This window comes from Aethalodelphis obliquidens, unplaced genomic scaffold (assembly GCF_003676395.1).
Source record: "Aethalodelphis obliquidens isolate GAN/ISIS:26980383/991018 unplaced genomic scaffold, ASM367639v1 scaffold28, whole genome shotgun sequence".
NCBI classification, from domain to species: domain Eukaryota; kingdom Metazoa; phylum Chordata; class Mammalia; order Artiodactyla; family Delphinidae; genus Aethalodelphis; species Aethalodelphis obliquidens.
This window is the reverse complement of record NW_020837972.1, coordinates 22,796,363-22,820,936: the sequence shown is the minus strand read 5'-3', so window position 1 is coordinate 22,820,936 and position 24,574 is coordinate 22,796,363. Positions and strand designations below refer to the sequence as shown.

Below are 24,574 nucleotides of genomic sequence, written 5' to 3'. Positions count from 1 at the left end.
AAGAGGAGAGCGCCCACCAGGATGGTGGGCGTGAGCTCCGTGGTGCTCAGGTAGCTGAGTAGCCGAGTTCTCCGTGTCCAGAAGTCGTTCGGCGGGGTCTCAAGAGAGGACGGCAAGAGCCGGAATCGCCCTAAACCGGGACCCTCCTCTCCACCCTGCATTGCAAGAGTCACGCCCACAGGAAATCTGCTAGAAACAGTGCGCCTAGATCCCACCTCCCACCGTTCTGCCACGTTTGCTTTAACTGGCATCTCACACTCTAGACACACACAAACACACACACACACACGCCTTGTTGTTGAACCATAGGAGAGTACATCACGACACTCCACCTCTGAATTCTTTACCAGGGTCCTGCTAAAAATAAAGACCGCCTCCTACATCATCACCATCCCATCATCACGATCAGAAATCTGCCATGGCTTCAATCATCACCTGGGGCCTGGTCCACTGTCCAATGTCCCCAGCGTCCCCACGGTGTCCTTCAGAGTGAGGCTTCTTTCCCGTCAAGGAAAGGACGGCACGCATTTAGGCACCATATCCCCTCAGTCCCCTCTGATAGGGAACAGTCCCCGCTCTTGTTACTGCTTTTACTGCATGCATGTTTCACAGTCCAGACCAAAGTTTTGCAAAATGTCCCTTGACCTTCCTCGTGGGGAGCGTCGGACCGAGCGTCTGGGGGCAGGATGACCCTTCCCACTGCCTCACATCAGGGGATGCAGGACGTCAGCCTGTCCCGATGTCGGTGACACTGAGCGTGACCCGTTGGCTGAAGCGGTGCTGACAGTGTCTCCGCTCTTGGGGACCTTCTCACGAGGTGATTAACGGGTCCCCTGAGGGGTGACGGGGAATAACCCTGGGCCCTCACAACCCTTCACCCGCTGGTGTCTGCCCCGAGGAGGTTTGCCCGATCGATGGCTACACCGAGGGCTGCCACGTGGCGATCGTGACCCTGCCGGTCCTTCTGCCTGGATTGCTCAGCGTTGCTCTACAAAGGAGAAGTGCAGACATTTACGCCAAGTCAAGCCCCATAGAACGTGTCCTTCTGAAGCACGTGTGCGTCCATCACTGAGGTGCTGAAACCCAGAGGCACGAGTCCCAGCCCTGCCGCTGCTGCTGCAGCCGTGGAGCGCCGTGCCCTCTGGGTCCCGGCTCTGTCTGTGGAGGAGAAGCAGGTGACTCTGATCCCTGCTCAGCTCCGACGGCTCTTTGGAAGGAAACGGCGGTCCCAGCTGCTGGCCTGGCAGCTGAGAATCAGCAGGAACCCAACACTCCTTATCACTACAGGGCCAGGGGCCGTGGGCCACGGAGGAGCCCCCGAGTCCAGGCGCCTGCAGGGCCAGCAAAGCCCCCACCCAGGACCTGTGGACGGTTAGGCGTTGCCTTGGGCAGCCAGCACGTGGGCCCGAGCGGTCTACCCAGGGCGGAGGGGATGGAGAGCCCATCCTGCCCCGGCCCCTCCTTGTGCTTTACACTCACGCACGGACTCCACTCCCCAGGGGGTTTAAAGGACATTAGGATTCCACTGCATCCTTTCGATCTCACAGAAAACCGTAAATGTGTGTAGATGACGATGCACAAAACTAAAACGGAATGAAGTCGGCCGTGCGGGCGCGTAGGGACACTGGAACGCTAACGGCGCGATCGCACAAATCTGTCTCCAATCCTGTGTGGAATTTGATAATCATCTCAGAGGCAGAGAATGGGAGGACATCCAACCACCTCATGAAGTGATAAGGGAAGTGCTTACACATCACGTTCCAGGGCTTTACTTAAACCATTAACTCAGTGCTCACGGAGACCCTCAGAAATCGGGATGGCCGGCCTCCCTCTTAGAAAGGAGCATGAGAGCAAAGAGACCACCAGCTGGTGAGGGCAGCCGGCGGCAAGAAGAGAGCCGGGAGCCTGGCTCCCAAATCCAAGAGTGAACCACAGCACGACTGTTCAGCGTCACGTCTGTGCTGCCGTGTGCTACGGGAGCAAGCACAACAGAGACCACACTTGGAGAGTTTCTGGGGTGATTTTTTTTTTTTTTGAGGTTAATGTTGACAGTAAGACATCTTTGCATCAAGTGTTGGCTTTAGAGCTAAAGGTTCAACACCTGAGAAATACACCGTCATCACTGTAAAATCATTCTGTTTCTGACTTGAGGAAAATGAGCACTTACAGTCTCTGCTGACAGAGTTCAGAGGTCAATGGTGTTAAGGCCAATGGGTAGAGGGCTGCGAGGAGGGGGATATTCTCTGCCTGTGCGGGTCTCCAAACCCACGATTTGCAGGGGGCATAAGAGTTGATCACGGCGCCCCGGGTCCTGAGGTTCCCAGGAGTCCTGCTGGGTACCCCTGGGCAGTGAGGATGGTGGAGGGAAGGGAAGGCTGGAGCCCTTAGGACGGAGGGAACCACACCCAGCGGCCAAGCTTCAAGCTCACACTTCGACTCTCCACAGCAGCTCAAAGTCAGCCCCAGCCCCGTCCACTGCTGCCAGCACTGATGTAACTGTCACCGGGGCCGTGCAAACCACAGGCACTGCCTAGTCTTATAAATAAAGTTTTATCAGCACACACCACTCCATGTCTTTATGTATTGTCTGGGGCTGCCTTCCCACAGCTCTGCTGCAACAGAGACACTGTGGCAGGTAAAGCCGAAAATATTAACCACCTGGCCCTTTATGCAAAAGCTTGCCAACACCCAGAGAGGGCGACGGTTCCGGTCACATGAAATCAAAGTGCCTGCTGCCGTCTGCAACCCTCGATCCTGCCTTCCTTCCCTTTCCTGAGGATGAGGGGTACCGAGAACGTGGCACAGACGCCGTCCTCCCCACGCCCCTACCCCGGCCCGCGGCAGGGCTCGGCCATCCCCAGAAATACACGTTCATGGATTTCACTGAAAAGTCCGTTTCAGTCGGAACCTCCAGCAGTGAGAGCTGTAAATAAGTGTTGATAAATTGGGGCCAAGGACGGATCCGCTATTCACTCATAATCTCAGGTTTGGGGAAATTTCCCCCAAATATTCAAGAAGGCCTGTTTCCGAGGAAAGTGTGTGGCATCTTCCCTTGTGACTTTCCTGAAGAACTCTGGAAAGCACACCCGGAGCGCCAGGTCCCCTTTCTGTAGTTAGAAGGCTCCCCCAGGCAACCAGGCCCAGAACCGGGCTTTCTTCCAGGTCTGCAGCTAAACCACGACTGTTTGCCCCCTTCCCCCGCCCTCCTCCAGGGTTTTGTACAATGAGCTGGTCCCTCACATCAGGCGGGAGAGGAGCCTGTCTGAGAGACTCATGATATCAGGGCTCAGGTATCTGCATCATTAGAAGGTATTTATCATTTCTTGTTTATCTGTAGGCGGTAAAAATAACTGCCTACTTTTCCATCACACACGCCTCCAAACACCCGGCAGCAGAGCCAGTGTCTGAAACCCGCCCCCGCAACGCCTTCCCATCAGCAGAGACAGCGAACTTGCAGGAATGCCTGTCCTCATACCATCAGCTTTCCCAGGCTCTGTCCCGGCGGGGGAGGGCAGCGGGGCCCCGGGGCCAGGGGTGAAGGCCCTGTGCGGCTCCCTCTGAGATGCACGGCTCTCTCTCCAGCACCTTTTCGGAGCCCCCCCCCCTCCCCCGCTCTGGGCCGGCACCGCGCCAGACGTGCGGGAACAGAGATGGACCAGCCCCTGCCTGCTGCCCTCCGCGGAGCCCCTGTCTGGGGCGGATCTGTGCCCAGCAAAACTGGCTTCACCTTCCAAACACTAACTGCAGAGAGGGGTGCCTTGGGCTCATACCTCGTTGGCCCTTTCTCGGCACCAGCCCTGGGCTCTGCCTCCCTGCCCGCTCCCAGGGACCCCATGAAAGGGAGGAGTGGACCCCGGCCCTAACCTCTCCTAAGGGAACCAGCCCCTCCCCGTGGTCGGAGTAGGGCTGACCCACCCTCCCAAGCCCCAGTGGGTCAAGTGAGCAGACCTGGCCAACGAGAGTGCAGGGGCTGGGGGCCCGGATGGTCATGTGACCCAAGTGGGCCAATCACAGCCCTCTCTGGATTTTGAATGAAACTGACTTTTCATTGCTGAAAGAGACTCGCTTTCCTTCTTGAGACCTCAGGACCCCAACCCACGTGGGCCTGAAGCTACCCGGAGCCAGCCATGCCTCTACGGAGGGGCCTGCCTGGAAATGAGCTGACACGGAGGAGAGCAGAGGCAGGAGACATAGAGACAAGGTCAAAGAAGCATCCTCTGGGTCCCTGGATCCAGCCGTGCCTGAACCCGACTGACTCCTGCCCTTCTTAGTCCTTGAGCCCTCAGTTCCCTGACCTTCTGCCTAAGCTGACGTATCCAACACAGTCTTGACTGATATAGGCATGTGCTACGGGCTTCCCGTTCTACAGAAGTGGAAACTGAGGCTGAGAGGTCACTTGACTTGTCCAAGGTCACACAGTTCCAGGTGGAACCGATATGGTCACTCAGCCTATGCTCCTGACCACTGCACTGTCAGCCTACACCCCAGGGCTTGCTGAACCCCCACTGTAGGAGTCCCTGCGTCTTCCTCCTTTGCCCTAACAGTGAAGCACCAGGAATTAGCGCCACAAGTCCTCTGATACAATACTGCGTGTGTTGGTGATGGTGAGGAGGTGAGGGTGTCACAGCCGCCAGCCACCCAGCAAACAAGCACCCCCTTTCCCGCTCCGTGCTGTGTGGCCCCCAGAGACTCACTTGGTGCTGGCCGGCTGGATGTTGCTCAAGTAATAGTGCACCGAGCGGTAGAGCAGGCCCACGACGGTGGTCCAGGCTGGGGAAAGAGCAGATGGCCAGACACCTGTCAGCATCCCAGGTGACAAGCAGGAGAGACACAGAGCTCCCCGCCAAACCCACTCGCCCAGCAACACACAGCGCAGACCTCACACCCAGGAACCCGGCAGCTCCTCGGGGGGCGAGGGGAGGGACACTCAGGGGCAGAACTGGCCACAAGGACAGAATTTGAGTAGAGACTCCCCTCCACTCTTCAACTGTGAATCCAACCACAGCAATCGCTCCCTACGCTGCCCGGGGGACTCAGCTCTGGACACACGGACGCTGCAGCTCCCGGGGAGCCAGACACCACGAGCTTCTGAAGGCAGAGCCCCCATCGAGCTGTGGACGGCAGCGCCGGGCGACAGTGCTGCACTCGTGAGCGCATCTCAGCGGCTGTCTGCGTCTGGAGTATTTACAGCAACGCCAGCGCTCGAGAGAGGCAGGATTTACAGTCACCCAGATGTCTGTCAGGCCTTTGGCTGGGTCCCACCCCTCTGTGATATTCCAACTTGGAAACAAGAATCATCTATTCTGTTACCTCCGTGCACGAGCTTAACAGGAGGCCGGGAGGGGCAGCTGCAAGCTGACCTCCGAGCTCTTCGGGATGTTGGTTGAGTGCGTTAAGATTTCAGGGACGTAGTTAATAATTCACACAACACTTACCGTGGGCCAGGTACTGGTATACGCTTTGCTCTTTTAATTCTCACCACAATATACTGCGGGAGGTACTAAGACTGTCCCCTATCACAGATGAGGAAACTGAGGCCGGGCAGGTTCAATAACTTGCCCAGTAAGTAGGTGGCTGGCCCAGGATTCAAGCCCAGGAGTTCCATCCACAGAGTCGGTGCTTGTGACGAACAAGCTGTACCGCCAAGTGTGAGAAGCTTCCGGACGTACAGACCGTGAGGCTGCGGTCCTGCCAGCTCTGAGACACTGAGGATTTCTAACGGATCGTGCAGCCGTGTGAGATGAAAAGATCCCACGTGCAGTCGGTTGGCCTTGGCATTGTCCCTGAACCCCCCAATTTCTGTAGTTCACCCTGAGTGCGGGGGGACAGTCCCCTGAGAGCAGGACACCCCAACATCCCTGAGCACCTTTCACACAGGCAAACTAGAGGGTACAGGGAGCAGAGGCTGGCTCCCAAGGGCTGGGGAGTGAGGACCCCGTGCTGGGGACGGGACACCATGGCCCTGCACCCCGCAGCCCGGCCCCCAGTCCTGAAGCCAGAACCCGGGAAGTGCATGGCCTCCGGCCAGATTGTCAGGAACTGAGAATCCACGACTCCCCAGACCGCCCGAGGCCCCTGGGACGGAGGGACACGCCTACAGAGGCACAGTCCCTTTTCAAGGGGCAGACGGGACAGTCATGGCAGCAAAAATGGACAGAGCCACCCGGGCCCCGACAGTGCTCCAGGGCCAGAGAGAGTAATCGGGGTCCCCTCGGGGCTGGTTCCTCACGGGCCTTGACCTGGACCCACCCAGGAGGAGGACACCGGGCCCCCCAGCAGGGAGGGGAGGTGGCCACATCAGTTCACATTCCGCTGAGAATTGCCTAGCGAGCCCGTGTGGAATGCAGATTCCCAGCCCCTCCTCCCCCCTCCCAGCGCATCAGGCTGCAGCAGACTCAGAGTCGAGTCGGCGCTATGACAACATCTCAAGAGCGTCTGATGACAGCTGTGTTCCCACAGGCACACAGAGGAGGCCTGGGGCAGCCCCTCTGCCAGCTGCCAGCCACAGGGCTGAGTCCCTCCCTGAGGGTGCTGGGGTGCAGGTCCCCCCAGCTGTGCTCACCTTGGCTGTGGAAAGCCTCGTGGGGGATCTCGATGTAGTTCTGCCCCTGGGCCGGGAAGCGGTAGTGGGAGGAATTCATGGTCTTGGGGAGCAGTTTGGCCAAGGAAAAGTCTAGAACAAGCCAGAGAGAGGAAGCTGCAGTCAGTCAACTCCAGGGCAGGAAACTGGGCGTAAAACCCACCTTCTGTTGTTTTGTTTTGTTTTTTAACAGAACGAGCTCTCTTGGGGAGTGTAATTACCTTTAGGAAACGAGAACCTAAAAAACAAGAGTGTCCAGGGCAGTAACTGCGGCCGTGTGGCCGACCCACCCCTCTACCACCGCTGGTGGGGCTTCTCCCAGCCTGCGGTGAACCCTGTGCCCTCAGCGCACCCCTCAGCTCACGACGCCTCGGGTACTGACTGCGTCCCGTCCTGCAGGAGACGCCTGTGCTGAGGGCCCCTCCTCCACGCCAGGGACCCCGCGAGACGCAGGAAAATGAGACACTAATCTACGTGAGGCAAACTCAACATCCCATGGAGGGACCTGTCTTGGGCGACAAACTCCCATTAAAACGAACCCAAGTGGGTGAATGAAGCTTACTTTCCAGAGAGTGGCTCTGGCGGTAAAGTATTAGGGCACCACGCTCCCTAGACACAGACCCTGAAAACAGAAGGGCTGCGACGGCGGCCTGTAGGGGACCCTGTGCCTGTTGTCTTGGAAAAGCCTCCAGCTGACCCCGGGAAACCTGCTACCCCACGGACACTCCAGGGGCTGCCGCTGCTCGCCTCCTGTTCTGAACTGAGACAGTTGTCACCCAAGATGAATCTGGCCCCCAAGTCAGCATGCGAGGCTCCCGTGGTCCTGTGTGCACATCCCAGCTGAGCACGGCTGCCCCGACCTAACTCTGTCTTCCCCCAACATATCATTGTGCATCAGGCAGCCTAGTTTAGGACAGCGGAGAGGTGCATCTCCAGTGATGGTGTGTGAGGTTTATGCGTCCCTGGGCGCGTGCAAGAAAACGCAGGAGTGGAGTGGAATTCAACAGGCGGGTGGCATCCCCTGCACCCCGCTCCCCTCCCGCTGCACAGCCGGTCCCCGCCCGCACCCACGCTGCCAAGCTACCTGCCACGGATGAGGAACCCGTGATGGCAACCGGGGGCTCGCTGGCCTGCAGGTTGAAGGATATGTGGCCCATGACGGTGTCCACGGTGTCGATCAAGCCCAGCACCACGGCACCGTCCTGCGAACAGCACGACACGAAGGAAGGAGACATCAATACGGGGCTCGCTCAGCACGTGCACCCAACGGAGGCAGCAATGCACCAACACGCAAGATCAAGTTCATGCTCACTGTCAACATTCCTGCCAAGGAGGTCGCCCAGCATCTGCTGAGCAACATGGCGGGCCAGGCTCTGCCCTCACAATGACCAGACAGAGGAGAGACAGTCATGCCGCTACTCCGTTTCACAGGCGCGGAGGGGACCACTGAGGTCACCCCGCCCAGCTGAGCTCGCAGAATGTGGACACCGGCTGAGGTTGACCCTGGTCACCCAGACCGTCAGCTCCAAGGCTTCCACGCTCAGACACAGACTGACCAGACCTGGTCCCCGCTCCACTCTGAACTCACTGGGGCCCTTGACAGGTCTCTGACCCCCAACTCTATCCCCTTCTGTTTCACAAGGAGGGGGGTCACTGCTCCCAAGTACCCTCCAAGATGAAGACACCAGCACTTGTGTCCTAGTCTCTGTGAAGGGGAGGAGGCTTCGGAGATGCCAGCACCTCAAGCCGGCCCTGGCCTCTCCGACGTGCCTGGGGTGTCCCTTCCCCTCCAAGGGCCTCTCTCTCCACTCTGAGTCCCCAGGGCAGAGACGACCCCAGTGGATCCCCAAGAAGGCAGGGGTCCCTGGTGGTGGCCCCGTATCTCTGCAGCCAGCTCGGATCAGGCTGACTATCTCTCATCCTCAGACACACGTCTAGCAGGGCAGGGGCGTCTCAGTTCCCTGGGAACGCGGCGTGTGACTCTCTGCCATCACACCCCTTCTCTCCTTCCCGCCTTTCTGAAAAAGCATCCGTCTGTTGCTAAGCGTCCCAGGCGTTCTCTCAAAAACACACGCTCCATGAGCGTCTAACGAGCTGGAAATAGAACACTGAGGCCAATTTTAGACATTTTCTTTCAGGCCTGTGGCCTGATTTCAATCGGCCAAGCACAGTTAAGCACATGAAAGTCTGTGTTTCTGGCATGTAGAGCTCTTGGGTAGTGGCTGATTCATACCTTCCGTTTAATGCACAGTAGAGCCGGCCTGAGCCTGAATAGTTTCATGATTATTCATAGTTTGTGGCAGAGCATTAAGAAAATGATGCAGAAAATACATCTGCTCAGGCCCTCCACCGGCCATCCTCTGGGTGCTTCCCAGGCAGCAGCCCTGCACACATCGTCCCCCCGGAAATCATGAACTCTGGAGTGCTGTGCCTTTTAAAACAGAATGTGTTTCTAGGTAAGATTACGTCAGTCTTAAGTTCATGACCGTCTTTCTCTCCCTTTGCCAATGGGAAGCCCGATCTCGTTCCATCTGAAACTGTTCAGATAAAAAGTTCATCAAATGTAAACCCTGGAGCCACCTCATTCATAACGAGACAAGGTGATGTCGTTCTGCTTCAAACTGGCAAACATGTTTTAAACTTTACAGGAGTTCAGGAGAGGGAGCGCTTTAAATAACAGTGTGGTCCCAGCCCTTCCAGGCAAGGCAGTTAGGAGTCTTCCTCCCCCTTCTCCACCCCTGCCGGGCAACCTGGAGGCCACATTTTTCAGACAGCAACATCAGAAAATGGACAGAGCCAGGATCCCTAGGTCACTGGGTGGAGAAGAGCTGACTCACGTCAGACTTGACATGAATGAGAAGTAAATGTCCACTGTGCTGAGCCACTGAGATGTAGGGCCTATTTGTTACTGCAGCATAGCCTAGCCTAGCCTGACTGACAGAGCATCACAGAAGATACTTAATATTATTGGGAAATGTCCTTACCATAATTAAAGAAAAACAGGTAAATTCAGATATATAGCATATGTGCAGACTATATATGCATGTAAGAGAATTGAAAACTAGATTTGAAGGGATATATACAAGAGTGTTAATAATCATTCTCTCTCGGCCTGAGGATTTCAGGTGATTTTTATTTTATATATATCTTTATGATCTGCATTTTCTAACTCTCTACAACATATTCACTTGTTTTATTTCTTAAATAAGCAAAATCAGGAAAGTTACTTTCAGAAAGAAAAGAAAAGGTCTTCCATTCCCCTAGTGCTTTAGTGTACAGAGGAAAGGAGAGGCTGCTGTGATATTTACTCTTACAATCATGAAGAGTATATTGTCACATGTGCTACTTTTTTCATTTAATCTAGTGATCTTTAACCATCAAACATGTGTTTTATTATCATTCAAGAACAGTGTGATGGTAAAAAATAGGTTTCTAAAATGAGAAACAAGCATACATTCCTCATGCAGAAATCCAACTGTTTTCCTGTTCAGTGTTGACAACAGGACCGTGGTACTGATGCTCATAGAACTGATCCATAGAGAAGGCAGAGCACTGCAAATCAGCCGTATATCCAGTCAAAATTAGCTCTAATATCCCAGAGATGCGTCATTTCTCTTACAGATGTGAATTGGGCCATACTTATGCCACTTCCAGAAAGACAAAAAGGTGCCCCTTTTGAAGATCTCAACGTTCTTTTCTCTTACCTCTGACACAGCAGTCCAACTGGGCAAAAAGAGAACCTCTCCCACGGTCTTTAAGAAAGTCTAAAGGAAGACAAGATGACACTGCTTAGCATGTATCCTTAAGCCTCGAAATTATAAGACCTTTGATTTTCCCATCTCTGTCAACCACGGGCTGGGTTTTGCATGTACACAGTAGTAAACCAAAATACCTCCCGTTAGTGGATCTGGTTACGTTGTACAAAGCCCTTTTATAGATGTTATAGATGTTATCTTATTTGCTCCTGGTGACAGTCCTTTAGTCAGTGACAAACATTTAGATGTTAGATGTGTGTTCACAGCTTAGTTACGGCAGCAGCCCTAAGTACAGTACCTGGAAGATATAACCGGCCCTCGGTAAAAACCTGTTGAACAAACGAATGAATGAATGAACAAATCATGGCCTGCTCCGTGTGTTTTTCTTGGCATGAGAAGCCAAGCTGACATAAAAACCCACTTGTTTAATTGGAAATGACCCCTCCATAAGCAGAAGTTACTCGGGGTCCCTTGGACAAATCACCTTAAAACCATGTTTGGTTTGGCTCACTGTTGTTCTAAAAAAATGAAAGCAGCTTGTAACATCTTCAAATCGGGAGATTTAAATGAAACTATGTGAATTTCCTCCTTCTTGTGAAAAAGCAGAAGCTTGGACAATTCTTATCCCTTAGTCCCACATGGCCACCATTGACCAAAACAGAACAGCAGCTGACCCCTTAGGTAGTTGTGCATTCTCCAGCTCACCCCAGTCCTCACCACTCCCTATTGCCTTCCACCTAATCTTTTTCACTCATTTACATTACTCATGTAGGTTTTTAACAGTGCGTCTCCTACTACAGACACCAGAAGCAAACTTAGAGCCTGATCTAAACCTCCTATATTTCCACAAAACTGCCTTCTCCAAAATGCCACATCCTTCCTCACACTTTTAGACGCTAAATATTTAGAGAACACATCATCAAAACTCCTCACTCTTTCATTTATCTTTATTTGATAAATACTTATAAGACCCTAAAGTGCAATGCCTTAAAATTTAAAGATGAAATTTAAAAACTAAACATGAAAAAAACGATCATGGTCCCTGCCCTCGTGGGGCTTGAGGCCTAGGGGGCAGAGTTTATAATCTAGAGCAGGGGTCAGCGCTTTTCTTTAAGAGGATCACCTAGTAAAAATCTTAGGCTTTACACGCCATACAGCTCTGTCACAAACACTCGGTTCTGCCACGGTAGTGCAAAATTAGTGACACACAATCCATAACTAAGTGAGTGTGTTACAATAAAACTTTATTTACAAAAACAGGCAGTGGGCTAGATTTGGCCCAAGGGCTATAGTTTGCTGAGTCCTGATCTAGAGCAGTTCAGCTGAAAAGAAATATAATGCAATCCACAGTTTTATTTTAAAATTTCTAATAGCCATATTTTAAAAAGTGAAAAGAAAACAGGTGAAATTACTTTTTAATAATACATTTGACTTAGCCCAATATATCTAAAATAGCACTTCAACATGCCATCAATATAAAAATCATCAATTTGATAATTTACATTCTTCTGTTATACTAAATTCTAGAGATCCAGTGTGTGTTTTAGATCTTGATTTGAACTGATCACAGTTCAACAGCTCAAGGGCCATGTGTGGCTAATGGTCTCCTTATTACCCAGCACAGAACTGACTTCTTGTCGCTTTCCCGTTCAACTGTTAGTGGTGAGAAGCCAGGGCACTATGGAAAATTGGACACGGAGGCCAAAGATGTTTATTTCTCATCCAATCAGAGATGGGTGGAGTTTGGGGTAAATCCCCAGGATTCCTCTCCAGGACACCCAGAGTCAGGTATCTCAGCACGGGCCCCCATCAGAGGTCTCAAGCTGATGGCCCACAGGCTGAATCTGCCTCATGAATGTCTTTTATTTGGTTTGTACACAATTGCTTTTAAATTCCAGTTAGCTGTCCACTTTTTTTTTTTAATTGGATGATTTTCCACTTCAAAATCAGGTACGGAGTTTTGCTTGCAAAATCAGAAGCGGTTACCCTCAAGGTGAAAGTCAGGGGACTCGAGCAGCTCGATGCCACTCCCTGTGGGTGGGCACCTTCCAGTTTGCCATGGTCTCTACTCCTCCCTATCGTCTATCTGACCCAATCATCCATTTACTTTATTTGTCTGGCCCCTGCATGCATTTGAGTTTGGGACCTCTGACAGTGTCCAGTATATCTGAGGGGAAAAGGGGAGTCGAAAGGAAAGAGGAAACCACCAAGCTTCAAAAGAAACTGTTTGCTATGTAGACCTGCCTTGAATTCTGTTCCCACGTAGACATCTCTTCGAGACTATGGAGGAGCCGGACCCTCCCGTTCACCCCTCTGGGCAGTCTGCTCCCTCTGGGCATTCTCACACCCACCCCTAGAGCTCACGTGCAGAGCCCGGAAGTGCTTCCTGTGGGGAGCCCGGAAGTGCTCAGAGAGCTGCCTTGGCCCCGCCCATACTGCCATATGATTGGCTGAGCACCCAAGCCAGGCCTGCTCCCCTCGGCTAGTGATTGGTCTGTGCAGTCATGTGATGGATCTTTGCAGGGGGAACCATGGGAAAGAATTTCGTCCCCTATAAAGAAGGAGGAGCCCCCTGCCCTTGCTTTCCCTCCTGGTGGTTGTTAGTGAGGTGTGGTGTTTGGAACCGTTCCAGCCCCTTGGAAATAGAGCAGAACGCCAAGAGAATTGTCCTGCTGCTACCCAAATCCCTGCTGTGAATGAAGACTGAAGTAGTCAAACCTGGAGTGAAGCAATTAGATGCCCCTATTGTTTTTAAAATAGTAATATGACTGTTTATTTGCAGCCCGAACCATTCTAGGAGAGAGACTTGGGTCATCAAATTATCCCCATAACACAGACTGGGAAACTGAGGCTTGAAGAAGTTAAAAAGTTGCCCAAGGACATAGAGCTGGGGGTCAAGCCCAGGCTTGCCTGACTCCAGTGTCCCTGAGCTCCTGCAGCTCGGGACATCCCCTCACAGCACTTTTCAGACTCCATGGTGCACCTTCACCCTCTCAGCCCTGAGCCTCTCGGAAGCAGGAAGTGGTTCTTGGTCGTCCCAGATCCTCAGAACCTAGCATGTTCTATGAATGAATGAACGAAATCTGAGACGTCTAACTCTTGCTTCTGTCGCCTGGGCAGGAAGGCTATGGCGTTCAGGACCCACCCTGCGTTTCAGGATGTCTTTGTTTACAGAACACATGCTTTCAGGTACTTCTCTGGATCTGTCTTCAGCAAGGAAACCAGTAAGAATTAAGAACTCTTAAAAAGCACTCGCCCAGTGCCAGACACATACTATGCAATAGGAACCCTTTTAGTCCCCAGTGAGGTGAGTCCTATTATCTCCCCATATCTCAGACGAGCAAAGTGAGGCAGAGACATGTTACATAACGCGACCAAGAGTGCACTGTAAGTAACCGGCAGAGACATTCAACCCAGCAGTCAGACCGTATACATCCTGCTCTTAACACTCATGCTGCACTTTTGAAGTGAAACGGTCTCAAGCATCCCTTCTGTCTGCACAGCAACCAGGAGCCCTGTGCTGAGATCGAAGTTATCAAGCCCCCAAGAGCCCAGCATCCTCCCCTACCTTGACCTAGAAAGATTTTGAGAATGAAAAGAGAAAACACCTTGGTTCCAGTGCCATACGTGGTGCATTCCCTAAGTGCTTTACGTAACTTTGGGAATTCCCACTGAGATACAAGTCACAGTGTTGGGGTCACACTATGGTCCCACGGTTAAACCTGCCAAAGACCCAACTCCACCTTCTACCTGTTGCCAAGGGAGGTGGCAGAGTCTACAATGGGAGTTGCAAACCCAAATGCCTACAGGGGCCAGGTGGATGGAGTGAGGGGCCAGGCTGGCTGGGCACTGGGAAAACAAGACGAAGAGTCGAGTCTCATCTTCAGGAGACTCCACTGAGCTGTGCAGAGCTGGCTGGAGTAGCCACGCCGTCTGGTTGAAATCCAGACTTTTATAGTAAAGTTTCTGATTTTTTCAGCCCTGCGTAGGTCAAACAAGGCATAGCTGTGGGCCGTGGTCTGGCCCACAGAATCAAATAGCTTTACCTTGGTGAGATTTAATGCTGTTTCCTCTGAGAGGGATTTATTGGGTAAGCTGAGGGACATATTCTGAAGGTAATTCAGAACAATTCCAGGACTCTGGAAGTTTCTTCTCTCCTCTGTCAAGTTGGTTATGATGGGATGGTAGGCGTCAATGGGCACCTAAAAGAAATCAGCGACGTGAGTTCCTTTAAGAACTAAAGCCAAGATTTGTACAGAAGTTCAGCGTGTCCTCTGGGCCTCATGCTTCTCACACCATAGTAATCATGGTAATAGCACCTACTATCTACCAGGCAGGCACTCCTGTGACTACTTCACGAATAGCATTAACATTTCATCCTTTCAGCGGCCTCATGAAATATGCACACATTTGATAGATGATACTAAGCGTGGAGAGGCTTATGCAGAAATAAGAGAACTGGGATTTGAACCCAAGCACATGGTTCTAGAGTCTGTTCACTCGCTATTACATTAAAGTTCCCACGGAAGGGAAGTTGATTGATCACAAATTAATTCCAGAGGGGAACGCTTTCTAAACGTATTGATCCTTTCCTCAAACATCAGAAGAAAATGGCGCAGAGAGAAGCCAGGTGTCAAGGCCGGCTCCTCTCTGTTCTCAACTCATGGTGCCAAGTGCACCAGAAAACAGTCCCGGGTCGGGGGTGGGGGTGGGGGTCCCTAGGAAGTCTTGGTGACTCCGTGTAGGCACCGGAGGCTACAGGCCACACGGGAAGCAGGTCTTCCATTTAGTCACTCCGAGCGTTGAGATTTAGTGCCAGCGTTGGCTTCCCCTACATTTATTATTTCCTCCCAGACATTCATTATACTGCCAGTAAGACAGGACCAGACTGTGAAATGGGATTCCCACTCTCCTGGCATATAGACCAAGCAAAAAGACATCACCAAGATGGGGAGGTGGGGACAACATTAAATGCATCTGCTCACCATGGTGTTTGCTGTGGCTGTCGTGAGGAAGCTGGGTGGCGTTGAGGACAACAAAACATGCTTTCCTGGAAAAAAATCAATCATGCTTCATTAAGGGCTAAGCCATGGTCACCTCGTTCGCCCTCAGGAAGGCCTGTCCTTATTCAAAACTCTCCCAGCTTCAGAGACAAACTAAGAAGAGTCTGAGAATGTTTTGAGTAGCAGTGTCGCTGGAAAGATAAAGGCCTAATAAATCAGCCAAATGGGTAGATTGTATGGATTTTCCCAGGTCAAATTATTTTTCCATTTATAGTCTAAATTGCTTGGGAATAGTCTTTAGGCAAGTCATCATATAAAAAGATGACTTTATACATGCTTTTACTGATTTCAAATACATAAAGAAGCAAAAGAAATGGATTTCCATTGCATCTGGACTACTTAGAGATAAAACACAGAGGGTTGTGAATCACTGGGCTGGGACAAACAGAGGCCTCGCCACCTCCCCTCCCAGTGAGGTGACACTGGCGTGGACCCCATCAAGTGGTGGGGGACCATCTTCCTGAGCCCCTCCCATCCCGAGGATTCTATTCAAGACCCCTTTTGGTCCATTATGAATGATTATAATAATGAAGACATCCAACTCCTTCTAATTTTAGTATTCCCCAATGAAAACACAGACTTCACTAGATACTCTACTTCATTTCTGGAAATCCCTCAAGTCGCTTTGGTGGCCTGAGGGAATAACCTCGTCACCCATCCCTGGTTCCAGGAGTAAATGACCCCGTGGGTGGAGGTGGGTAGCTGGCGAGAGGGTAAGGTGTGACCCTGCTCTGGGGATGAGAGCCCCAAACACTCTGCTCTCCAAGTCGGAGTCCCATCAAATTCACATTTAACTCATGTGAGTCCATAAGAGAAAGTGAAGGACAATAAAACTCATCCCAGCGGCCCTGTCCATCCTCATGACTGATGACCACGTGAGACTAGGATGAGAAACGAGAGTCGGCCGCGTCCTAAGTCAGTCTCGGTTCCCAACTGGCTCTTGTTATAAGAGCATCTGATTGTGCAGAGTGTGTTTCTAGTGTCAAAGAAACACACTTTCAAACCGTGGGACTCTGAACCAAGCCTTCTGCTTCCTTGGCTTCTCTACAGAAGGAATGGCCAACCGTCGCAGGGCTGGGGGGACACCTGAGCAGGGGGAGAGCTGATCAACACTCTGCCTTTGTGTGAGTTAGAAGAGAAGAGGCCACCTCGGCTGGACCAACCCGCCAGGAAATGGTACTGCTCTAGCTAACAGGTTAGAGGAGGGGCCCCTCCAGACAGGTCACCCAGGGAAATGCCCCCTTTGGGTACCTGCAGCCCTAGCTCACGGCTTCCTGTGCAGACAGATCTTTATGCAAAGGAAGGCAGAGTCCAAAACAGAGATTCCTAGTGACGTCATATGAGACACGGAAGGTCACATATGGTTCCATTTATATGGGATGTCCAGAATAGGTAAATCTATAGAGACAGAAAGTAGATCAGTGGCTGCCGGGAGCTGGGGAAGGAGGACGGGGGACCGACTGCGCACTGGTGCTGGGTTCCTTTGGGGGTGATGGTTGCACAACATGTGGACATAGTACGTACCACTGAACTGTACACTGTAAAATGGTGACATTCACGTTTTATGAATTTTACCTCCATTTTTTAAATTAGTGACTTTCCAAGTCCCACAGTTCATCGTGGTTGACTGAGGACCTGAACCCAGGTCCAACTGTCCCCCGGGTTCCTGATCTGAACCACCGCTCTGTGCTAAGCAGGAAGGGGGCGTCCTGGGGGCGCTCCGAGGGCCCGTGGTGGGTGAGTCTGGCACGCGGGAGGCACGTGGTAAACATTTGTGGATCAAATGCACTAATGGACCTGGAACACTTGATTCCCAAAGCTTTCCATAAGCATCTGTCACAAACACCTGGAAAACTCCCTGGTGACGGCAGGAGACATTCATCTCAGCGTGTTTCTGGTAAATTGTGGATTCCTCCATCTCAGAGAGCAGGGGCTCTAGAAGACCCACCGTATTTGTGAGGCCGATCAGGACACATCTCAGCCTGCAGCGCTGACGGCCGCATCGGGAGAGGGAGGAGAAGAAAAACGCTGGGAAGGGGAGGTGGCTACGAAGCCCGCCCCCTCCCCAGGAGCTGACGTCACAGCCGGCCCGCAGCCCCTCCCCTCTCACTGACCAATGGCAGCTGTGAAGTACATGGCGATCTCGTCCGGCGTCAGGGCCCGTTCCCAGATGATGAACTCGTCAAAAGCGCCGTTCTCGTAGCGCTTGGGCTGGCGCTCGTCAGACCCTATCACGAGGTTGACATTGGGCTCCCCGTAGGCATGAGACACTTTTCCACTTGGGTCTGAGGTGGTCAGCGTCCCGTTGACGTAGACTTTGAGGCCCTCCTTGGACTTCCATGTAAATAGGACATGAGTCCAGTAGGGGCCTGGGAAAGAGCAGAGACACCCTTCTCACGGGGTGGGCCGAGCTCTCCGTGCAGTGGTCGTGCTAGCTGCAAGCACATTTCTCTTTCTTAGGATGATGGGTCAGCGCTACCGCTGGCTGAGTCCTCATATAGGTCATAATCCACATCTCACTTCCCTCAGCCCTTAGGAGCACAGCAAAGAAGTTATTACCCCCCCACAAACCCCGGACGCCGTTCAAAGAGACCCTTTGCCATTTTAAATTAAATGAAGTAATAACTAATGGTCGTAACTTGTTCAAACATATTTTGTTAATCCAGCCTAGGCCAGCACAGGGCAGGTCAATGAGACCTATCTGAGGACCTGATTCAGCCCAAAGGCCACTGATACCCGCCTCTGCCCTGACCTCAAGCAGGTGATAGCAACCAATATGGCAGCACCGAGGGAGAACAGACCACTCCCGGCTCCGTCAGGATCCTCTATCAGGAGCCTTGGGGAGAACCACGTTCACCAACAGGAAGAAAGTTCACTGGACTCTGATGGTAGCTTGCCCCACAAAGGGCCACACCTCGTGTGCAGGTGTGTGCTCAGACGCCCTCAGGGACTTGCTGCTGGAAGACGCCCCTGATAGGGAGCCTATGACCCGAGCCAGGCCGTCATCTTAAATCACCCAGCAGTTACCCCGGGGTTCTCGTTCGGGGCTGTGCGACTTTCTAACCACGAGTCTCCAGAGAGCTCTTGGATCTGAGACAGGGCCGAAGTATCCCTGCCCTGGAGTGTGAAAATCCCTTCAATGAACAAATAAAGAGCACACTGCCAGGCAGAAATGTTTTACACTTCTCCCCATTCCTCTGGGTGGGGAAACAGTCAGGATCCAGCAGATCTGACCTTAAAACATGTTCAAGATAAACGACTGGGTGCCTGATACTGTGTCAGCCCCAAGGGGCACGGAGATCAGACTCTTACGGAAGAGACTGATAGCAGGTGGAAGGTGATAAGAGCCATGAACGGGCAGGACAGGCAGGTCTGAACAGGTAGAGGACACAGAGACAAGCTCTGGCCTCGGGGATCGGAGAGGGCAAACACGCAAGATTCTCTCAAACTCCGTGGGCACCGAATTTGCCCCTTTTCCGGGGGTGGAGGTACGAGCTTGGTCCCGGCTCACAGCAGCGGCAGAATCAAGCAGATGCACCCGGTGCCCACGGGGCCCCTCTCCCGTGGGCTCCTTGCGTGTGAGCTCATTCCTCTCACAGTCACCCTATGACCCAATGCTGCTATTGTGCTCACGTTACAGACGAGCGCACTGAGGCACAGAGCAGGCGGGTAAGGCGCCCGGGTGCGCACAGCTGGCAGAGGGGTGCAGGGCGGGATTGACCCAGGCTGCGTGGCTCCAGGGTCCATGGTTTTTTAACAACTGAGACACGCAGCCTCCTTTAAATGGTCCGAAAATGAATTCTCCTTGCCTGTGTCAGAGATGTCATTTCCTCCTGAAGGAGATCGTTCTAGACTCTCACTTTGCCCTCCCCCTCCGCGATTCCCTTCTTAGTCTCCAGTCTGGATTGGGCAGCCCGTCCACGCTACCTCGAGACATTCTGAGTCCCCCATCACCTCTCCCCATCTCAGTTCCCACTCCAGACCTCCGGCCTCCCCCAGCTTCCTGGCCCACACATCTGACCTCATGCCCGGCCAGCGACGGATCACACTGAGCCCCGGAGGAAACAGGACTTGTCAGAGAGGACTGGACCACGTGGCCTCCTGACACCCACCTACGCACTCAGCCACATCTGCACACACCCAGTCCCCACACTGGTCCAGACCATCCCTCCTGAATCCCAGGCCCTCGCTGGCCTGGTGCCCACACGCCTCCCCTCCGCCAGCTTTCTCTCCCCTAATCGTCAGCCCCTCTTTTCCAAAACCTTTTTCACGGCGAAGTCTAAACATCTGCAAGTCTACAGCACTAAAAAGAAGGAGGGGTAGAAGGAGGAAGGGGAAGGACAGGAAAAGAAGGAGAAACAATAACCACTGTGCTAAGCACGCCACATGCAATATTCCATTTAATTTCCCCCAAGCTGTGAGGTAAGTATCATTAATGCCTTCACTAGGGAAACCGAGGCTCGGGGCACTAAGTAACATGGTGCGGTGACCCAGTCATCCCGTGGTCAGGGGGAGCACAGGCGTCCGCCCGAAGGACCCCGCCCTCATCCGCCGTGCAGACATCTCCGCAGAGGATGTCATCTCACCCTTTCCAGCAAGTCCTCCCAAGCAGCCCCTGAGAGGGCGGGGCTCAAGCGCCCGCAGGCCAGGGGACCGACAGCGGAGCGTCTGGCCTCCATACGCCTCCCTGAGCATCCCTCCGGGCCAGCGGCGCCCTTACCTGGGGGGCTGAAGGTGGCCTCCCACGTCATGGAGTTCTCACGCGTGTACAGCTCCACGGAGCCCTTGCCACCGCTGGAGCAGACTTTGAACCCGTTGGAAATGACCTGTCCCCCGAACGCGAAAGGGGTTGTTCTGGAATGTTCTGCTTGCGTCTTCCAGAAAAAAGAGAACGTGACCCCTGAGGACAGAAAAGGCGTGGGGTTATTTTTAATGAAGAACGGACGGGACTTAACCTCTCCGAAGCAGGTCGTTCTCGCTGCTCTTTGTTTTTCATTTAAAAGGCAGTTTTCTTTTTTCTCATTCCAGAGACAGTGTATGCTCAATCCAGAAAATACAAACCATAAAAACAGGTAGCTCACTAAGTACCAGACACTTTACTAAGGGTTTTAAATGAATCCTCTCCTCATAAATACGACAAAACCTGATTATCATTCATCGGCTTACCCCGTCAGGCAGATGAAGAAACTTGAGTCCGGTTTGCCCAAGGTCCCTGAACTAGAGACTGACTCAGATTAGACCCAAACTCAGTCTGACCTACAGATGTCGGCAGTTAAGGTAGCCCCTTCCAAAGCGTCTCCATAAACATATTTTACAGAGAAAGGAACCAACTCACACATACCGGTTTGTAAGCCACATGTTTTGAGAACTTACTACATCATAGACCCCCTCCAATGGCCATAAATACACCTCTATGTCATCATTGTTTGTATCTGCACCTCATGACATTCTAAACAGGAACTCTAGGGACTTCCCTGGCGGTCCAGTGGTTAGGACTCTGTGCGCTCACCACCGAGGGCACGGGTTCAATCCCTGGTCGGGGAATTAAGATCCCGAAAGCCGCGTGGCATGGCCAAAAAATAAAATAAACAGGAACTGTAATTTTTTTTAAAGAAAAAAAAAAAAAACAGCAAACCCCTTCCCCCATGGCTGGGTCTTAAAGTTTCCTTCGACTTTTAATTTCCCAAACAGAACTGGAAGCTAAACCTTTCTGCACGTCTCAGATTAGATGCCTTTAGGATAAATTCCCAGTAGGGCATTTCTAGTCAAAGAGGAAGCCACTTTGAAAGGTTTTGAAACCTACAACTGTTCATTCCCATCAAAGTGGGGCACACGAAGGCCCTGGCAGCCGAGACGGCCAGTCCGCAGACTCCTAAGTCCTGAGCCCGGTCCCCAGGCTCCACGTGGACTAAATGGTATGAACAAGCTGGCCCATTGGTGGGTGTGTCTCCATCACTGGAAGCAGGGGGAGTGTAAGGAACAAGGCCAGCCCTTGATGGTGAAGACCCTGACCCGCGATCACTGTGCAGTCCAGGGGCAGGCTCCCGGGCGAGGGGCGACAGTGGCCACTCCTGGCCGGAGGCTCCTGGAATTGCCCTTTGGATCCCTGATTACCTCCACTCTGCTTCTCTGAATCCAGTAACATTTACCCTTTCTTTGCCCATAAGTAAACGTGTGTGTGTGTGTGTGTGTGTGTGTGTGTGTGTGTGTGCGCGTGCGCGTGTGTGTGAGAATGCATGCAGCCTGCCTGGACTCGGTGGTGAAAGCCAGAAATAACTCAGGCGGCCTCAGCCCTCCCAAGCTGGCCCAGGCTCTGTGGTGGGAAGGCTTCATTGATGCTGAGAGAGGAGGTGCCCAGACTTGATCAAAACAGGCCCAGGATGGGGCTGGGAGGGGAGCGGGGGCGGCCATTGGCCCTGGGCCTTATTTATATAAATGGTACCAATTTTAGACTTTGTATCTTATCTTCAAGTGAGATGATGGGCACAGTCCAAGAGAGTCTGAATTACAAGAAGACGTTTGTCATCAAGTATAAACTTCTGTCGCATCACCACCCATCCTGGCTGTAATGCTTTTTGAATCAACATATTTGTCACAAGTTGTTCAAATGTCTTGTGACAATATAATTGTGACAACTACATTGCATCATACCTTTGTAGGTCGAAAGCCTTAATACGATGAATATAAACATGTAAAACATGGCATGATTATATAATAATCATGGGAATATTTAATTATTAATATATAATTATATATTATAATTATATATGTAACTCATAATAATATATAATTAATATATAATTCCCTGGTTTGGAATTTCTCTAATTTTTTTTTTAATGTAGAGAGGAACCTCAAAACAACAGATGAGGCTCAGATAGACTCCAGGGTAGAGCTCAGAGTCATAAGCAGCATGTTCTCAGGGCTATTGAGGAAAAAGGAAAGTCCCCAAAAGTGCCCTGGGACACAGGTCACGCCAACGAAAGGATGGGACTTGGGCAGTTTGCTCAGAGGGCGGCTGGGCTGCCCCAGACACTGCCCCACTCAGCAGGTGGAGGGGACTCCCAGGCCCGGGGCATCCCAGTACTTCTGTCTGCCTTGCACTGCAGTGGCGCAGAGTCCAGAAACAAAGCCCCAAGCCTTCCTGCCATGCCTCTCCACTCAGAAACAACCAATTTCACATGGACACGAACACGGCACATTGTGAAACTTTTGTTATGAAATGAAGTCCCAGCGGGATTCACAAAAGTCCATTTTTTCCAAACACTTAGCTGCATTTAAAAATTCCTTTCACTCCTGTCTTGGCCAAATATCTTTCTGTCCAGGAAGAAAAATAAAAATAAAACATTCAATTTGGCATTAGGTAAGGGAAGATTGAAGCAAACAATGGTTACTATCAGCCAAGCTTTGCATTTTTGTTCATTCCGCCTACAGAATAAGCATTTCTATCTGAGGGACAGCTTGCGTTTAAATATCAATTTACGTCTTCATAGAGTCTTAAAAGATTCACAACGAGCCCTCGGACATTAGCATTTTCAGGAACTTTGTTTCTTGCACTTGGAATTGTCAATACAAAGGAGAAAAAATCTGAAAAAACAGGAGTGCAATATTGACAAACTGACTCAATACTTTTCTTCTTCTTATGAGCATTGAATCCTCATCCGTCCGAAAAAAATAACGTGAGGAAAGTTCTTTCTCAATAAGACCAAAAAAAAAAAAGAAAAGAAAAAAACTCCAGCTGTCCCAAGAAAAGGTGGATACGTTTGAGTGCATAAATACTATAAAATTTTGCAAGGCAAAAAATTTACCATGACAAAGTCAAAAGACAAATGACAACCCAGGAAAAAATTATTTGTAAAACACTGAACAAACAAGAAATGAATTTCCTTACTATACAAAGAACACTTTATAAAGAAAAGTAGGATCACTACTGCTTAAAGAGAACTTACTTTGAGCAAGACAGGCTATCTCAAGAATTTTCATGTATTAATTCTTTTATTCCTCCTGACTAGGGTTAGGGTTAGGGTTAGAGTTAGGGTTATGAGCTAGGTGTTAGTACGGTCCCCATTTTACAAGTGAGAGGATTGAAGCCAAGAGAGGTAGAGTTACTTGTCTAAGGCCACACAGCCAGCGACAGAGTCAGGATTTCAACCAGGCAGTCTGGCTCTGGAGTCTGCACCTGTCATCTCTCTGTCTTCCCTTAGAGACAGTGTTGTTTGGGAGAGAACTCACTCACTGAATTAGACAAAAAAGATTCGAAGGCATTCCATGGAGGAGAAAAATGCACACTACAGACCTGGGCTAGGCGAGGAATTCTTCTTGTGCGTTATCCTCTTGGTGTCTGCTGCGGGCAGGGCAGAGGCGGCAGGCAGGGGTGGGTAGGGAATCTCTCCAGGTAGAGGAGCAGCTCTTCCCAGACCCATGGACTCAGCACTGTGCCCTGCATGTTGGTAACTCAAAGTGGACCAAAGCAGCAGGCAGCAGGGAGGGCAAGGCGACCCGCAGGTGATGCAGCAGCCCGGCATCCATCCTCCCTCGCCCAGCACAGCACCTCCACGTTCTTGCGGGGGGACCATCCTCCCCACTCCTACTTCCTCTAGATCAGGTGGGGCCGACCACACAGCCCCAGGTTCCCATGGGCTGGACCAGTCGGAATCACAGGCACTGGCTCAGAGATGGACAGGCTTCAGCCAATAAAAGGGAGTCCTGGAGACTCTGGGCAGACATTGCGATCACACCTGGAAAGCCTTCTTGGAACAGAGCCAGAGCGATGGAGGAACACAAACTTTTGGTGATGTTATCTAAGCACCTGGACCCAGCTTGTGGCACGCTCCATCTCCCAAAGAAGGCACACCGTCTCCCATCCCATCTGCTTTCATGCCATGTGACCTTCCCGCTCTCCACCTGCCCTCTGGCTGATTTGACCAAGCGGAGTCAACGGAAGTGGCCATGGCCAAGTTCCAGGTGCAGCTGTTAACTGCCTGGGAGCTTCAGCTTTCTGCCTCTTGGAGCTCAAAGCCAACATGGAACAAGTCCAGACTCTGCTGGTGGAGAAAGAAACCACATAGAGGAGCTGGAGGTGCCAGAGATGTGAGTGAAGAAAGTGGTCTTGGAAAAAAAAAAAAAGAAAGTGGTCTTGGAAAAAAAAAAAAAGAAAGTGGTCTTGGAAAAAAAAAAAA

General features: G+C 51.7%; 1 protein-coding gene across 2 annotated transcripts in view; it reads right to left on the bottom strand.

Moving 5' to 3' along the window:
* The window catches only part of ADGRD1 (adhesion G protein-coupled receptor D1), a 142,668-nt gene that overhangs the window by 95,186 nt on the left and 22,908 nt on the right, over positions 1–24,574 (bottom strand). For both annotated transcript variants that reach the window (XM_027125156.1, XM_027125157.1), the window contains 8 exons: positions 20,119–20,298; positions 17,513–17,767; positions 15,321–15,385; positions 14,382–14,537; positions 10,285–10,344; positions 7,665–7,782; positions 6,563–6,673; positions 4,695–4,770 (listed from right to left, as the gene is read on the bottom strand). In XM_027125156.1, the coding sequence (XP_026980957.1) occupies positions 4,695–4,770; positions 6,563–6,673; positions 7,665–7,782; positions 10,285–10,344; positions 14,382–14,537; positions 15,321–15,385; positions 17,513–17,767; positions 20,119–20,298 (1,021 nt within the window). The remainder of the gene's footprint in view (positions 1–4,694; positions 4,771–6,562; positions 6,674–7,664; positions 7,783–10,284; positions 10,345–14,381; positions 14,538–15,320; positions 15,386–17,512; positions 17,768–20,118; positions 20,299–24,574) is intronic.